Source organism: Hyperolius riggenbachi, chromosome 5, assembly GCF_040937935.1.
Source record: "Hyperolius riggenbachi isolate aHypRig1 chromosome 5, aHypRig1.pri, whole genome shotgun sequence".
Classification (NCBI taxonomy): domain Eukaryota; kingdom Metazoa; phylum Chordata; class Amphibia; order Anura; family Hyperoliidae; genus Hyperolius; species Hyperolius riggenbachi.
Window position 1 is genome coordinate 330295378 of NC_090650.1, and position 18437 is coordinate 330313814.

At 45.8% G+C, this 18437-nt stretch overlaps 1 protein-coding gene across 1 annotated transcript in view; it reads right to left on the reverse strand.

The window, feature by feature from the left end:
* Positions 1 to 18437, reverse strand: part of LOC137517714 (opsin-5-like) — a 65289-nt gene that overhangs the window by 31665 nt on the left and 15187 nt on the right. The window contains exons 2-3 of the mRNA XM_068234729.1: positions 8862 to 8946; positions 3486 to 3648 (exon numbers count right to left, since the gene is read on the reverse strand). Coding sequence (XP_068090830.1) covers positions 3486 to 3648; positions 8862 to 8946 — 248 coding nt within the window. The remainder of the gene's footprint in view (positions 1 to 3485; positions 3649 to 8861; positions 8947 to 18437) is intronic.

Here is an 18437-nt window from a genome sequence, read left to right on the forward strand (position 1 = left end):
CCAAACCCACCCCCGCAAGACTTGGTCATAGACTTGGTCGTTCCTGGAGGCAGGGCTAACGGCTGCAGCCCTGCCTCCAGTCGCGTCTATCAGCGGCGCATCGCCGCCTCTCCCCCGCCCCTCTCAGTGAAGGAAGATTGAGAGGGGCGGGGGAGAGGCGGAGATACGCACTGACAGACGCGCGCGGGGCAGGGCTGCGGCGGTTAGCCTTGCCCCAACCAGGAAGAGGGGATGCGCTGCACGGAGGGGGGTTTGGGGGTGAAGGGACCCCCATTTAGCGGCGCGATAGCGGCGGTTTAGCAGGGGCACACATGCCCCTGCTATTTATGAGGTCTGAAGCAAGATTTAATCTCGCTTCAGACTCTCTTTAATGTTTTATGAACACTGTTTGGTACTTTGTAGTGTATTGATTTAGCATTTTTTGCACGACTTATGCACACTGCCTTTTTAATGGGGCATATATGATCATTGTCTCTTCTTACTGTATTTTCTGGCTTGCCCGTCATTGCAATAGCTATATTTAATGTATAATACTGTATATATATATAAAGTAGGCAGTTAAAATATGACTGAACCGACAGGTTTTAGGTCAGTCCATCTCCTAAGGCTGGGTCCACACTAGACACAGTTGCAGGACGGACACTGCAGTCCGGATCAGGGAAAGATTAGGGGAAGTACCCACCGTACTGCAAACTGATGAAAGTGCATCAGTTTTGCATCAGTTTCCGTTCAGTTTTTCCCTGACAGAAAACGTCTCTATCATTAGGAAGGAGTGGGAGGATTTTTTTGGGCCAATCATAAAGCTCAGGCTATCCGTTTTCACATCCGTTTTTTGCCTGTGGAGCTGGAGATGCGTTTTCTCATTGCTTTTCACTACCCCTGCGTGTATCCGTGGTCCTGATCCGTTGCGTGAAAATGCAGCAGATCCGGACCTTCCGTTCAGGTTTTGAAAACGGGTCCCCGCAAACGCAGACGGATCCGTTTTTTACTTGGGTGAGGCTGGCTGCTATTTTAAACATTAGTATCCGGGACTCCGTTTTTCATCAGGTTTGAAAAACGCAGCCACGGATACGTTTCCGGACCTAGTGTGGACCAGCTCTAATGGAGGATTCTCAGGGTTTTCTTTGTTTTCATCAGAATTTCCAGAACAGCAGTTTAACTGCCAAAATAGTAAGATACCAGCCAGCCTCCCTACTCACTTGCACACTATTTTGTCAGTTACACTTTGTAACTGCTGTACAGGAAATGCTGTTGAAAACAAAGACATCCCTGAGAATCCCCCATGAGGAGATGGACTGGCCCAAAACCTGTCGGTTCTGTCAGATTTTAACTGCCTTCTTTTTTCACGATTGTGGTCTTTTAATGTCATCTAACAGATACCAATAAATATTAACTGTCTACTACTTACTGTAATTAACTGACATTTGCAATAATCACCTGATGGAACTGCATTGTGTAACCAGCCCAAAATGCCCGTAAGCACAACCCCATTCTGTCAGATTTATTAATCGTCCAACAATGTCTGTCCATTATGCTGCTACGATTAAAGCTTCTTCAAATTTGTTTGCTGGGTGTGCAAGTCCGGCACTGATAAAGAAGCTACTATAAAATTCCCTGCAGGCGAAGTGAGCTCTGAAATTCTTAAGGTGGCCATTAATGGTCCAATTTCTAACGAAAAATCTGAAATTCTGATCGGATTGGTTGTAAATAATATCCGTTAATGGGCACAATCAATTACAGATGATTATAAAATCAGTCGTCTGATTGGATTTTCGTCGAACCAAAATTTGGATTTTCTTGTTGGTTGTGATAGATAGGAAGCAAAGATTGATTCATTGATGGTGTAGTGAACGAATTAACTTCCGATCAGAATTTCTGATCGCTCGAACAATTTTTCGCTAGAAATTGGATCATTAATGGCCACCTTAACAACCCTCAAACCCAGGAAGACTTTGTGAACATAAAGTCCTATTTTTACTGTGCACTATGGAAATAGCTTTATATTCACCCCCATATAAACATTATTTCTCTGTTGAATGTAATGAAGGCATTTCTGTTCTCAATCAAGAGAGTCATTAAATAAAACCTGAAGTGAAAATAAAATAAATATTGTTTTCATAGCTTAATTTTTAACATTGCATTAGACTGTCAAAGTTGCAGTTTAGAATCCACACTCTGCATTATTAAGCTGAAAGAGAAACAATAATCCCTTTGAACTTTCCTGTACGTAAGCTTTATTAAAAGCCTTATCTCACTGTTTTTCAGTGGTTTTAGCCTCTACTTACTTTTCAGGAAACCAGACTAAATCCGACAAGCTGTCGGCAAGCTTTTTTTGCAAAACAAAAGGGACTCCAGAGAATTTTTTATTAGGGCTAGTATTTTATGTACCTACGTTTATCCGATCAAGTCACATGTCACTGTGTTCAGCTAGTGCAATAAAAATGTATTGTTTTTCTTTAAAGGATCACTATTGCAAAAAATGTAAAAAGTAAACGACATGTTTACTCATCCATATAAGATGTACATTTGCCCCAGGGTAAAATGCACTGTGAATATATTTTTTTTCCTGTGTAGCTATCACTACAGAAGGTAGTAATAACCTGGCAGCTCTGACTGATTTTGGACTAGTCCATCTCCTCACAGGGGTTTCTCGGGAATTCCTTTATTTTTAAAAGCATTTCCTGGGCGGCAGTGGTGGCACAGTCCAGCTGCTAGAGTAATGTGTAGCAAGTAGAAAGGCTGGCCGGCACCTTTGTGCACATCATTTTTAAGGAGTGCTTTTGAAAAGAATAAATGAAACTTTGAGAATTCCCCTGTAAGAGATGTACTGTCCAACAACTTGTTAGACCCGCCAAGTTAATAAAACCCACTGTATGGTATTAGTGAAAGTGACATAGGAAATGGTAATTTGCAGTTAATCAAGACAACTGCACATGCTATATGTATGTGCACAAATATTTTACATTTTTAGCAGTAATGGTCCTCTATATCAAGCTCCCGTATCCATTTAAAATAAAACGTCCGAAACACACAGCCAGACAGCTAGTGTAGCAGCATATATATTTATGCCAGCATAGGTTTCTACAGCCACACAGGTGTGAACAATATGCTGAGATTCTAGTTCAATGTAAAATTGATGTATAATCACACAGCCTGATAGATTCTTGCCATGCTATTCATTCCAGTTAATAATGTATTTTCTTAAGTGACTGCCTAGGAAAAAACAGATGAGTTACATCAAGTATATTACTTTATGTACATTATTACAGTGCTACAGCTTTCTTATTTATCGAAATCGTTATCCAGATGGTGCTGCTGACTGCTGTTGTAAAGGACAGAAAAAATAATGAATGAAAAAGTAAGTCATTTTCCATGGGTTTACCTATGACTTCTCACCATAAATACATATTATTGTAAAACATGATATGAAACAAAGCACTAAATTAGGTGCTGTTTCCAAGGTGACGATTGCAGTGCAGACCAACCTGTGTGCGAAGCTGGAGGTGATGGCGAGAGGGTACAGCACCATGGTCATCCCAAGGTCACTCATAGCCAAGTTAACGATAAAGTATTCGGCTGGCTTTAACAGCTGCTTCTTCTGGTAGGATATGTACAGCAGAGTGCTGTTACCAAACAGTGAGATCAGGCCTGTGCGCAATAAACACATAAACAAACAAAAGTAGCAATAAAATAACATGTTCATTAATGAGCACGTATCATTATTATGTGCTTCAGCAAAATTAAAACAAATGGATTGATCGCATGTGTGTAGATCCTGTACAGTTATATTAGGCACCTCTAGATAATTAATATTTAATTAATAGTAAAAAATTTCTCCTATGGGAGTAGGTTGATACCTTGGGCCTGCACAGTGGTGGCGTATTTTACTTCTAGCCTGATACAAGCAAACACAGGCCCGCATTTACCTCACAGAATCCTATAGGCACATATGTCATGGCACCTTAGACTTCACACTCCATGAACCTACACAGCCCCACCAAACTGCACTGCAAGTGTGCTGGCTGGCCCAGCTATCACTTCTCCCTCACTTCCCTTGCCTGTTATAGGTAGCTACAGGTGTTACTTAGCATTAGGTAGCCAGAAGTGCCCTGAAAATTAAGTAGCTATAGGCGCCCCAAGTATAAAGTAGCTAGAGGAACCTCAGTATTAAGTAGCTAGAGGTGCCCCTGACTGAAGGGAGATCTCATATACACTCTCACCAGGACTCTGCATAGGGAAGGAGGGAGAGAGGCACTAGGGGAGGGTACTGAGCCGCCTTTCCATCATCAGGCGCCTGTAGGCTTGTGCCTACAGTGCCTGAGGCCTGGAACCCACTGAAATCCGCAAACGCAAAACGCAACCGCTAGCATTTTGTCTGAGCAGTTTGCAAGCGGATTCATGCGCGTTTTCGGTCGCGTTTTGCAACAGTGTATTTTTTTGCTCAGTGGTTGTGTAGCGTTTTGCGTTTCGCGTTTTTATCCTGATTGGTCCTGTGAATTACTTTTAATTTTGTTACAGTGTGCTGAACCGCAAAACGCTAGCAAAACCGCTCAGTTTAGGTTTTGCTGAGCGTTTCTGCTAGCGTTTCAATACTTGACATTGAAGCGCTAACGCTCCCAAAATGCTGCAGGTCCTGCGTTTGCGTTTCTGGGAAACGCAAACGCTCCTGTGGAAGTTGCCCCATCCATTAACATCAGCTGAGCGTTTTGGCAAAACGCTAGCGTATCGCAGCGCTGCCAAAATGCTCAAAAAAACCCCTCTTGTGGGTTCCAGCCCTTATGGAAAATCCGGTCCTGAGCATACATATAGTTTTCACACCTGTATGCCTGGAAATCATGCACATATTTTTGCACACATTGTTTATGAGACCTCTCGCATTCGTAGACTGTAAGCTCGCAAGGGCAGGGTCATCCTCCTAATGTTTACTATTTCTGTTGCAATACTTGTTGAGACGCTGCTGTACATTTTTTGGCTGTACCTATGTTCCCCTTGTCGTCTTATTGTGCTTTGTAAAGCGCTGTGGAATATGCTGGCGCTATATAAATAAAAAATAATAATAATTTGTAGGTGAAAATACATTTAGGAGTGAATGTGGGCGGGGTTGTGGGGGTACTGTTATTTCCCTGATACAGGGGGACACCCCTTCAGAGCAGGTGTTATTGTTGCCACACCCATTATGGAAGGTGCATATGGGGGAGGGAGACATAGTGGTTGCACTAATATGATTCTAGGTCAGGGCTTTTCAACCCTGTCCTCAAGTACCACTAACAGTGCATGTTTTGCAGAAAACCACAAACATTCACAGGTGAGGTACCGTATATTCCGGCGTATAAGACGACTTTCTGAACCCTGAAAATCTTCTGCAAAGTGGGGGGTCGTCTTATACGCCGGGTGTCAGGTGCGGGGTGTCAGTATTGTGCCAGGCAGAGCTTACCGGTTGCAGCAACCTTGGCGGAAAGGTCCGCTCGTGTCCTGGGTTCTTCTATGTCCTCCACTGTCCCCCAGCATCATTCATGTCCACGTCTTGTGTGTTTGAAAAATCAAAGCTGCAATACCATAGCGTCTTTGTGGGTAACAGGGCAGCTTCCTTGCTCCCGGACCGGGTCACCCGACTGGTGACGTGCATAGGAAGAGGAAGACACTTATTTGTGAAGCGCATGTCACCAGTCAGGTGACCCGGAACAAGGAAGCTGCCCTGTTACCCAGGCGAGCGGCTGCTCGCAATTCGCTATGGTATTGCAGCTTTGAGTTTTCAAACACACAAGACGTGGACATAAATGATGCAGGGGGACAGTAAAGGACATAGAAGGACCCAGGACACGAGCGGACCTTTCTGCCAAGGCTGATTCAAACGGTAAGCTCTGCCTGGCACAAATACTGACACCCCGCACCTGACACCAAATTCTTAAGAATCAGAGCCTGATCTCGTTTCCCTCCCCTGGATGACTGCGGCACCCAGTATTATGCAAAGGTGTATACAGGGTTGGGCCAGGAGGATGAAGGAGGCAAGATCTGAAGAGGGGTAGTCTTAAACGGCGAATATATGCCAAACTCTTTATTTTAACTGGAAAAGTTGGGGGGTTGTTTTATACGCCGGGTCGTCTTATACGCCGGCATATACGGTAATTAGTGTCTCAGCAGAGCTGATTAACTGCCTCTGTGGATTTCCACAAAACATGCACTGCTGGTGGTACTTGTGGACAGGGTTGAAAAGCCGTGATCTAGGTCACCTTGGGATAAGGTAAGGGGTGTAAATGTCGGAAAGACCTCATCAAAGTTTTGTACTTACACCCTTAACTCATTCTCTACCAAAAATGCCTATACATTCACTAAATATACTCGTTACATGTCAAGATAATGTGAAAACTGTAAAAGTAATTCAGCACCAATGGCTATGAATGTGCTAGGTAACACAGGTAAGTACAATCTTCAATGGAGATCCAAAAAGATCCACACCATCTTCATAAAAGTAACTTTATTGCAAAAAAAATTAAAAACAGCATAAAAGCAAGTGCTGGGTCTAACTTGATGCATGGCGTTTCAGATACAACTGCTTGTGGCAGTTTGAAGAAGGACGTTGTGTCCGAAACGCCGTACATCACATTAAACCTTTTTAAAGCATTTGCTTTTTTGCTGTTTTTTTACATTTTTGCAATAAAGTTACTTTTATGCAGACGACCATTTTGGATTGCCATTGAAGATAATGTGTAAAGACTCCTTCTAGAGGAAGATCACGTGACACCTTGAGATATTTCTCTCTTCCAGATATGTGAGAAAAGAGATTAAGTAGTCACATGAGTACTGTGGTAGACACAAGGATGAAAAACATTTATTTCATAGGTAGGTCTAAGAAGGCAAGGGGGTGTGGTTTTCTTCCCTTCTGAGGTATTGGTTTAATTTTCTGGAATGCCAGGAAACATCATTTCAACATGGTGTCCACATGTAGAAGACACAACTGGCATTATTTATAAAGTAATGAAGATGTCAGCCTCTGTATTCCTCTCACGTTAGGTTCCCTTTAAAAGACACCAGAAGTGAGGGGGATATGAAGGCTGACATTTATTTCCTTTTAAGCAATACCAGGCTGTCTGGCTGTCCTGCTGATCATCTTTTTAGCCATAGACTGAAATAGCTTCTGACTGAAGTCTGACTAGGTTACCCACATCATAGCTCCTAACTGTCCCTTTTTCTGAGGCACAGCTCCTCTTTGGGAACCCAGTCGCTCTGTCCCTCTTTCTTCCTCATTTGTCCCTCTCCCAGGACTGATGTACAGATCTATGTAAGTATATGTATTTTTCTACTGAAAAATGTGTTTTATTCACGCTAAACTTTATTCCCATCCTTTAAACGTATGTATTTCTTATGTTCAAATGTTAAGATGAAGGAATTGTAAAACTGCATATTTTTCTTATGAAATCTTTATGGTATGTGTGACTAGGGGTGTGCCGGGGCTTATGTTTATTTGTTTCAGGTGCCTGATTCAGACACTACGAAAGCCAGGAAAATTAGCATGACAGCCAGGCAACTGGTATTGTTTAAAAAAATAAAAATATGGCAGCCTCCATATCCCTCTCACGTCAGTTGCGTGACTCGCGTCACCTGGAAAAAATGGGTTTCACTTACCTGGGGCTTCTACCAGCCCCCTGCAGCCGTCCTGTGCCTGCGCAGTCACTCACTGCTGCTCCGATCCCCTGCCGCAGGTTAGTTTCATTTTTGCTGACTCAAGAGTCGGCGGGCCACTGCACCTGTGCAGCCCGGGCAACGCGTATCCTTGCTCGCCTTGGCGTCCGCAATAGCGCCCTGCGCTGCTGAGGGCTGGTAGGAGCCCCAGGTAAGTGAAACCCTTTTTTTCAGGTGCAGACAGCTAGTAACAGACAGCTTTTCATTAGTTTGGCTTGTTGGATCACTTATGGGATACTCCCTGGCCATCTATGAAGATGCCTTAGTAAACCAGGCCCATTGTGTGTTGGGTGAATGAGAATCCTTCAGCTAGTCAGTTTTAGGAAACCACAGGGATTGCGAGAATGTCCTGCCCTGAACTAAAGGTGGGTACACACGTCAGATAAAAGTCTTTGGAAAATGAAAGATCACAGCCCAATTTTACCCCCTTCCATGTAGTATGAGAGCCATACTCTACACAGTCTATTCTATGGAGCTGAACCGCCCATCAGATAGAAATCTTTGCAAGATGCTGGACACAAAGATGCTGTACACATGCAACAGATCAGTATCTGCAAAAGATCTGTTCCTGCAAAAGATCCATTCCTGCAAAACGCATTCATAGTCTATGATATCTGAAGATCTCATACACACCTTGTTTAACGGACAATTATCTGTAGATCAGACCCACCAGGTTGGATCTTCAGATCGGCAGATAATTGTTTGATCTGCAGATGAATGTCCATTAAAAAAGGTGTGTATGAGGATCTGCAGATGTCATAGACTATGAATGCATTTTGCAGGAATGGATCTTTTGCAGGAACCAATCTTTTGCAGATACTGATCTGTTGCATGTGTACAGCATCTGTGTGTGCAGCATCTTGCAAAGATTTCTATCTGATGGGGATTTCAGCTCCATAGAATAGACTGTGTAGGTATGGCTCTTATACTACATGGAAGGGGGTAAAATTGGTCTGTGATCTTTCATTTTCCAAAGACTTTTATCTGACGTGTGTATCCACCTTTATACGGTAGATGTGAGAATGTACGTAAGGATAACAAGATGGATGTTGCAAAAGTCAATTAACGCATGGCACGCACGCACACACACACGCATGCACACACACACACGCTCTACTATGTACAGAAGGCAGAAATTCTCATCACATATTTTCAGAAAGATATGTGCCATCAAGACTTACCAAATATTAAATAAATAAATCCAATCACCGTATCAGCTGTTTTGGGAATACTTGAATATTGTGAAACATTTCTTGCAAACTCCATCTCCATCTACAAAACAGTTTCACAGCAGTAAGTTTTAATGAAATGAATGATAGAAAGCAATCTTGAATTATATAAATATTAGTATCCTGTGCTGAAAAAGCTCCAATAAATTAGGAAGTGCTCTACAATGCAATAAATGAATAAGGGAATTATACTGGAAAAGTGAGGGAAATACATCATGTAACAAATGAGGACAGGCTAGCAGTGTTGGAGAGCCCCCTCTTTCTTTGACACAGATTAGAGATGAAGGCTAAAACATAAAAAGAAACCTGAACAGGGAAGACTATCGAAAACACAATTCTTGTGTTCCTTTCAAAAACTCCTCAGTGGTCTGTTTCCCTGATCACCTTATTCTCTTATATTTTCACTCTCTTATAATGGGTTTGCATATCACATGTTTTAATTCCACTACGCGGATGTGGGACTAGAGCAAGACTGACGCAAAATGATTAAGGCTAGGTTCACAGTGGGGGTTGCGTTGTGTTTCCTGGATCTGCAGGAACGCAACAGATCAGCAAAGTGGTGTCGTGCCTTATCTGTGCGTTGCATTGCATACAGTGAAACATAGTAAATTATGAAAAAAAAAAAGTATGCTTCACTGTAACTGTTAACACACACGGTTTTTATGATACCGCATGCCGTTAAACCACCATTTGCAATGCTCACAGTGCGGTGGGTGCATGCGGCGAGCTACGGTAAAAAGCAGCCATTATGCCGCACTTCACATTACAGCACTAAAACACAGAATGTTAGGAAAAAATGAATTAGATATGTGAATTAAAGGAAATGTACAGAGTACTTAATACTCTTGTTATATGTATGTTTGGCATTAAAAAATACATTTGTATTTCAGCCGGTGTGAGAGTCCTGCTCATGTGCGGTTCAATCACAGAGAACCACACATGCGCAGGACTCTCACACCGGCCAGTGTGATGATGCGCAGCCGGCCGGCGTAATGGCACACTCCACGGCAGCGGGAAGCAGACCTGACGACTTCATCCTGTAACCAGGACCAGGAAAGGAGCCAGGAGGACGCCGGGGGACCTCACGGCCTATGGTGGGCTGGAGGAACTCCCAGGTAAGTGTAAATTCTGCTTTTATCACCTGCTCAGGGTCCCTTTAAATTAGAAAAAGTAGAAAAAAATTAATACTTCACTTTTAAAACGCCACCTGCTGGCTTGACTGGAAATATTTGTCACTGCATCAGCTTCTTACTTCACTACTGTACTAAGCAAGTGTCAACACCCATTGTACACATTCTAGAGAACACTCAGCTGAGACCAATCCTTCTGCTCGCCTAGTCGGCAGCAAAGAGCGAGCACATAGTATTGGCACTTACCCTGTCCATGAGAAGCTGAAGCTGCCTGTTATCCCTCCTCCTCTCTCTATTGAGCAGTACACACTGCATGGCTATTGCTAAGTAGCATGTCTGGATCATGCTTGTGCTCTGCAGTGTTGGCTTAACCATCAAGCTGGCCGTCTTTTTCCTCCAATTAATGGTATGACAGACGGTGGAGAGAGCGGACTGTGTCGCTCGCTCACCCATTGGTCGCTGATCCTGGAAAGGGGCGGGGTGCTGGCAGTGATGCGTAGCACCGCGCGTACAGTACATGTCCTGGAGCGGATGCTGTGATCTGATGGGGGATTGGCTGCTGCGCTAAGAAGTTCAGGCGGACGTCGTCGACAGTAAGCTTAATGGTGATATGAGGTAATGAGGTTATTTGGCACTATGATCACTATATATGCAGCTTTCCAGTGTTATTATAACAGGGAGCTTAAAGGGAACCTTAACCGGCGAGGAAAAATAAATTCACTTACCTGGGGGCTTTCCCAAGCCTCCTGCAGCCGTCCGGTGCCCGCGCCGGTCCTTCGGTGCCCTCCGGTCTCCCTCCGCCGCTAAGTTTCGTTTTCGGACGACTGCCAGTCGTCCTCGGGCCACTTCCGCATTCCTAGTCGTAAACTGCAGTAAAGCGCGTCCGCATGACGCGTTTGGCGTCATGCACATGACACGTTTGGCGTCATGCGGACGCGCTTTACTGCAGTTTACGACGAGGAATGCGGAAGAGGCCCGAGGACGACTGGCAGTCGTCCGAAAACGAAACTTAGCGGCGGAGGGAGACCGGAGGGCACCGAAGGACCGGCGCGGGCACCGGACGGCTGCAGGAGGCTTGGGAAAGCCCCCAGGTAAGTGATTTTTTTTTTCCCCGCCAGTTAAGGTTCCCTTTAAGAATGAGTGCCCTCTCATATATGTACGTTATGAGCCAATCTGCCAAACTGTGTATAAAGTTCTGATTTTTGTTCATTTTGTTTTTCTAAATCTTAAGTGCGGTCTAGCTCCTTACTGGTGGTAGGGCCGGTGCTCCAACACTTTATCCTACATGTCGAACTAACCTACATCCCATAGACTTTTACTATCCCTTCCCCTCCCCCAACCCTAACCCTAATCCTCCTGGTATACGTTTGATAGTGGATGTAGGCAAATTCGACGTGTAGGTTATCACGTCGGAACACCTGTTCAAGTAACAATGGGGCCCTAGGGCAAAATTAGCCTGGGCCCCCCCCAACAGACACCCCCCGACCAAAAAGCATCATTAGGGGCCTTTTATTGCCACCAAATTTCCCTCCTGGGCCCCGGAGCTGGCTGCTGACCCTCCCCCAATCACCTCCCAACTTAACTGTGCTCCCTAGGACCTCTGCAGTGTCTATGTCAGTGTAGTGTCTCACCTGCCTGCCAGCACAGATGAGATGCTACTCTGCCAAAGACTCTGCAGAGTCCCTGGGGAGCAACAGTTAAGACGGGGGAGGGACACCTTGGGGGCCCCTACAGGCTCTGGAGCCCTGGGGCAATTGCCCATTTTTTCCTATTGTAGCTCCGGCCCTGACTGGTGGAGTGGCAGGGCTGTATTTAGGCCAAGACCACCTAGTCCATGGCTAGGGCACCACGGAAGCAAGGGCACCAAAGCAGCAGGCTAAACTGGTGCAGCATTTACAAGCTTGCAAATTCTGCAATGCAGGGACATCAGACGAACACCTGACGGCGGTACTCTGCTGCTAGCCGCCTGTGCACCAGCCACCTTACTCTCTGTGCACGTTTGCATGGTGGCCGGCGGATATGGACTTGGGCAGCGTTGGAGACAGAAAGGAAGAAGAAGCTTCTGCACTGGAGACAAGTGGAGAAATGACACTGATAGCTGCTGTGGTGTGAGGGTGAGCTGGGTACCTAACATGCAAGCAGAGCTGGGGGAGGGGGGGGGGAAGGAGGAGGGATTAAGGGAGTCATCTGGCTACCAACACTGGAGGGAAAGGGGGAAGGGGTCATCTGGCTACCTATACTAGAGGGAAGGGGGGGAGGGGTCATCTGGCTACCTGTACTGGAGGGAAGGGGGGAGGGGTCATCTCACTACCTATACTGAGGGGGGGAGGGGCTGGTGACAATGGCCATGGGCGGTAAAGAGTACAAATCCAGCCCTGTGGTTTAGCTTGCAGTTTTCCATCAGGTTGGGCTAATGACTTGAAAAGGGGAAGGTGTTTGATGTGATTTGTACAGTATGTTCCTGTCAGGATTTGAGAAAGAACTGTGTGTTCAAAACGCTGTGCGTCATCAGACCCAGCACATGCTGCTTCTACTGCTTTTCAATTTTGCTGTTTTAAAGAGTTATAATAAAGAAGTTTTTAGATGGTGCAGATCTTTTGGAATATATAGACACTTCCCTGTGACTCGAGGGGTGATAACAGCACGTCAACCAATTTGTGTAGTAACATCTGGTGATCTTAACCATCAAGCAAAGATTGGTAAGTGAACAGAGGCGCCAGAAGGATAAAAGTACATAAAATGTTTAAAAAATTGCTGGGAGGAAGTGGTGGACTCGCCTCCGTTAAAGCAGTTAATAAGCCATTTGTATATTTTTATGGCAACATTTATAGCTATGCCTCTGTCTTTTGTTTACAGCTCTGTTCACCTACCAATATATTTGAGTCCACCCCAGGAGGAGGGGTGATCTACCCCCTTTCTTCCTATCTACAGAGAGCGACTTCTTAATCCTGAGTGAGGACAGGTCTAATCTCCTCACCTGCCTAATGAGTGGTTACCTAGGTGGTAACCCGTGTTTGTGAGTATTGCCATCTCACTGTTTCATTTATCCAATCAATTTTGACATACTACACCATATTGGGCTCTCGATTTCGCTTCAACTTTATCAAGCAAAGATTGGTAAGGGTGACACAGATTGAGTGTTTGGGGCTAAAAGCCTTGTACACATGCTAAATTCAGTTTGGCCGAGTCAGTTGATAATAACCACCTGCTAATAATCTAGTGTGTATACAGCGGCCCCCAAACTCCTTTGGTGTGATAGCCTGGCAAACTGACTGAGCCAAGAGGGCATTGTTCTCTCCATACACCATGCCCGCTCTGTGATGCTCCTAACTGGAGACTGCTTTAGGCTGCTATATTCCCAGTTTGGGAGCATTTTCCCTGTGTGTCCCTATTAACTGAGATTTAATCTCAAATAATGATGCAGGGTTTACTGTTTCTAAGGCCAGTATAGTGCACACGGCTAGCTGCACATAACTCAGTGTTGTTAGGACAAAGGGGGAATGACCTAAGGTAGGGCATTCAGGGCTGCCACCAGAAATTTTGGGGCCCCTCAAACATCATTTGGCCTGGGCCCCCCACTGGTTGCTGTGCCTGCCCACTAGCCACCCCACCCCCGTGTCCGTGTGTGAAGGGCGCTGTGGCGAAAAATGTGCATGGTTCCGACACTAAAGAAAGCAGCATGCACAGCGTGATGTGGCAAAAAGTGGGCGTGCCCATGGCATGTTGTGGGTGGAGCCAAATACTAGCAAAATACAGGTAGTACCCGGTTAACAAATGAGATAGGGACTTGTAGGTCCGTTCTTATCCTTTATCCATTCTCTTTTGTCCCCCTCTTTTCTTCCTGTGCCTCTTTTGTCCCCCTCTGTCTCACCTCAGTTTGTGCCTCTTTTGTTTCCCTCTATGTGATCTCATGTTCTTGTCTCATCTCTTTTCTCCCTGAGCCTCTTTTGTCCACCTCTGTTCCCCCTGTGCCTCTTTTATCCCCCCTGTGTTACCTCTGGTCCCCTTCTGTCTCAGCTCATCCACCTGCCCTAGCCAGGTATAGGTGCCCCCAGTATAAGTATCCAAGCATAGGTGCCCCCAGTATAGGTAGCCAGATATAGGTTCCCCATTATAAGTAGCCAGCTATAGGTGATGCCCCAGTATAGGTAGCCTGGTGTAGATACCCCCAGTATAGGAAGGCTGGTATAGCTGGTGCCCCAGTATAGGCTAGCAAGATACAGGTGCCCCAGTATAGATATTCAACTATAGGTGGTGCCCTGGTATAGGTAGCCTGGTATAGTTGCCCCCAGTATAGGTAGCCTGGTATGGTTTGTGCACCAGTCTAGGTTAGCCAGGTATAGGTGCCCCCAGTATAGGTAGCAAGCTATAGGCGCTCCAGTATAAGTAGCCAAGTATAGGTGATGCCCCAGTATAGGTATCCAGGTATAGGTGGTGCCCCAGTATAGGTAGCCAGGTATAGGTGGTGCCCCAGTATAGATAGCCAGGTATAAGTGGTTCCAGCCCCAGTACAGGTAGCCAGGTATAGGTGGTAGCCCAGAATAGGTAGCCTGTAGCCAGATATAGGTGGTGCCCCAGTATAGAAAGTCCACTGTAGCGTGCTCACTCATCTGCTCCCCATGTTCAAGCGCTAATGTCACTCTTCTGTCAGTGCTGGAACATGGTATGCTGGTTAGTGAGACACAGGCCCGCAGCCAGCACATGCGGTGCTTCCAGCTCTTTTGGGCCTCTGGGGGCCCTGGGCCCCTCACTGCAGTGTCAGTTGTCCCCCCCCCCCCCCCCCCCTGATGGCTGCCCTGAGGGAATATGCTTGTCAGAAAAAGTTAGTTTAGAGAGAGCGTTTAAAGATATCAAAGATGAGAGGTGGCTTACATCAACTCAGCGCCGGATCATAGACAAGGCAAACCTAGGCAGTTGCTTAGGGCCTGGAGAGAGTCTAGGGGCCTAGTGGATGCAAGCCCCCACCAAATCTTACTAAAAAAAACAGGTGACTATCAGCAGTGGGCTTAAACTGCTATCTTGCCTAGGGCCCCATCATCTTAATCCATTTCTGCCTCAACCAACACTATGGGCTTGATTCACTAAAGTGTGCTAACACTTAGCACGACAGTGAAAAGCTGCTTAGCACGTGATATTTTGCACGCGTATGACTTCATGCGAACGGCATTATGCTTCACGCCCAAAGTATCGTTTTCACGTGCTAAGTATCATTATCACGTGTAGTCACTACAGATCACGCAAACGGTATGTAAATCTTGAATTATTACTGTATATATTTCATTTTGCGACGCGCGTAAGACTTTGCGCTCACCGCGTTACAGTACCGCACATGTTAATGTAAGCACCATTCATAATTTCATTACCAAACTCTATTTACTCAGCGGGTGAAGTGCCATTGATTTCAATGGCATACCGCACTTAGCGCGCGAAACGTAACGTCGTTCACGCACTAAAACTTAGCGTGCGAACGGCATAAACTTTGCACGTGCAAACTACTTAGCATGCACATTAGCACCTACAAAGCCTTAACACTTAATAACTGAGTTACAGTGGGATGCGAAAGTTTGGGCAACCTTGTTAATCGTCATGATTTTCCTGTCTAAATAGTTGGTTGTTATGATAAAAAATGTCAGTTAAATATATCATATAGGAGACACACACAGTGATATTTGAGAAGTGAAATGAAGTTTATTGGATTTACAGAAAGTCTGCAATAATTTTTTAAACAAAATTAGGCAGGTGTGTAAATTTTGGCACCGCAAAAAAGAAATGAAATCAATATTTAGTAGATCCTCTTTTTGCAGAAATTACAGCCTCTAAACGCTTCCTGTAGGTTCCAATAAGAGTCTGGATTCTGCTTGAAGGTATTTTGGACCATTCCTCTTTACAAATCATCTCTAGGTTATTCAGGTTTGATGGCTTTCGAGCATGGACAGCTCTCTTTAACTCACACCACACATTTTCAATTATATTCAGGTCTGGAGACTGAGATAGCCATTCCAGAACGTTGTACTTGTTCCTCTGCATGAATGCCTTAGTGCAGGGGTCTCAAACTCGCGGCCCATGGGCCATTTGTGGCCCTCAAAACAATATTTTGTGGCCCTCGCCGGCAAAAGCTTCCTTATAGTTCGCTTCAGTGCTCCCAAGTAATCCGCCGCATCCCCGCTGCTAAACGAGGGCTGCAGAGCCCCCAAATCCCCCGGGGGGCAATGCGCCGGCATTTCCTGGAAGGGGCAGAGCTTTCAGCTTCAGCTCTGCCCCTCCTGAAGTTAATCGCCGCACGGATCTCCGCCTCTCCCCGCCCCTCTCTGTGAAGGAAGAGTGAGAGGGGCGGGCAGAGGCGGCGATGCGCCGCGATTGTGAAATTTCTTATGCGGCCCAGCCTCATCCTGACTTTGCCTCCTGCGGCCCCCCAGGTAAATTGAGTTTGAGACCCCTGCCTTAGTGGATTTTGAGGAGTTTTTAGGGTCGTTGTCTTGTTGAAAGATCCAGCCCCGGCGCAGCTTTAGCTTTGTCACTGATTCCTGGACATTGGTCTCCTGGATCTGCTGATACTAAATGGAATCCATGTGTCCCTCAACTTTGACAAGATTCTCAGTCCCTGCACTGGCCACACAGCCCCACAGCATGATGTGAACCACAACAATGCTGTGTTGTTTTTCCTCCATGCATAACGCCCCTTGTTATGCCCAAATAATAAAATTTTAGTTTCATCAGTCCACAGCACCTTATTCCAAAATGAAGCTGGCTTGTCCAAATGTGCTTTAGCATACCTCAAGCGACTCTGTTTGTGCTGTGGGTGGAGAAAAGGCTTCCTCTGCATCACTCTCGCATACAGCATCTCCTTGTGTAAAGTGCGCCGAATGGTTGAACGATGCACAGTGACTCCATCTGTAGCAAGATGATGTTGTAAGTCTTTGGTGCTGGTCTGTGGGTTGACTCTGACTGTTCTCACCATTCGTCACTTCTATTTATCCAACTTTTTTCTTGGTCTGCCACTTTGAGCCATAACTTGAACTGAGCCTGTGGTCTTCCATTTCCTCAATATGTTCCTAACTGTGAAAACAGACAGTTGAAATTTCTGAGACAGCTTTCTGTATTCTTCCCCTAAACCACGATGGTGAACAATCTTTGTGTAACGATTGGTGTAGCAACACAGACGTCTGGTTATTGTGTGATCTGCAGTATCACCAATAATCCAGACACTATACCTGATTATGTGGTGATCTGCAGAATCACCAATAATACAAGTATAGCTAACAGATAACAGGAGTGTATAGTGCTTGGTGCAACTGGATAACTGATAGTTTAACTAGACCTCACCAGAGGAGCTGGTGGGTACTATCAGTAGAACCTCACCAGTGACAAGGGCTCACTGGTGAGTGGAGTGGTCAGACAGGCTAGGTTCGGTAACAGACAGGCAGGTACAGTACAAATTCGGCAGGCGAGAGGGTAGAAGAAATTCAGGCAGAGTCAGCAACAGAATCAGATGGGCAGAAGTACAGAATCGATAAGCAAGAGCAAAGTTAGAAGTGAGCCAGAGTCGTATACAGAATATCAAGTAATAACAACATATAACAATCCTAGTCTTGTGTGAAATCCCTGGTTTCCTCCCGGATCAAAGCACACCGGATACTGACTAAGGTCTGAGCACTAACACTAAGTATTCACGACAGCAGACAGTTTGCAAGTGAACACCGAGGGCTTAAGAAGCAAAGGAGACCCTGCAGCCGCGCCCACTCCCATCAAGCAATCAGAAGCGCCGCGAGTCTCCCCTGACGTCAGCCGACCGGCAGGTCAGCTGACGCGCCCCCTCCCAGCATAAAGGTCCTGTCTATGCGCGCGCGTGATACAGCAACCCTATGAGCCACTGACAAGCCCGTTCTCGGCGTGCTAGACGCCGGAGGAACAGGCGAACTGCCCGACAAGGCAACTGAAGCAGCTGCGGAGGCACTCTGACTGCCCGCAGCTGCATCTCCAGAGACCATTACAGTACCCCCCCCTTGAGGCGTGGACTCCAGACATGGTCTACCTGGTCTCTCAGGGTGCAATTCATGAAACTTTTCCCTAAGTTCCTCCGCATGCATGCGATGACCTGGCACCCAAGATCTATCTTCGGGTCCATACCCCTTCCAGTGAACAAGGTATTGTATGGAATTCCGCACTACCCGAGAGTCCAAAATCTGCTCAATCTCATACTCAGGTTCCCCATCAATGACCACAGGGCGGGGGAGAGGAATCCACAAGCACAGCGGGCTTCAGCAGGGACACATGGAAATACTTAACACCTCTCATACTGGACGGAAGTGAAATGACATGTGACGTTATTAATCTTTTTGGACACGGGGTACGGACCTATAAACCTGGGGCCCAATTTTGCCGAAGGCTGTTTCAAAGC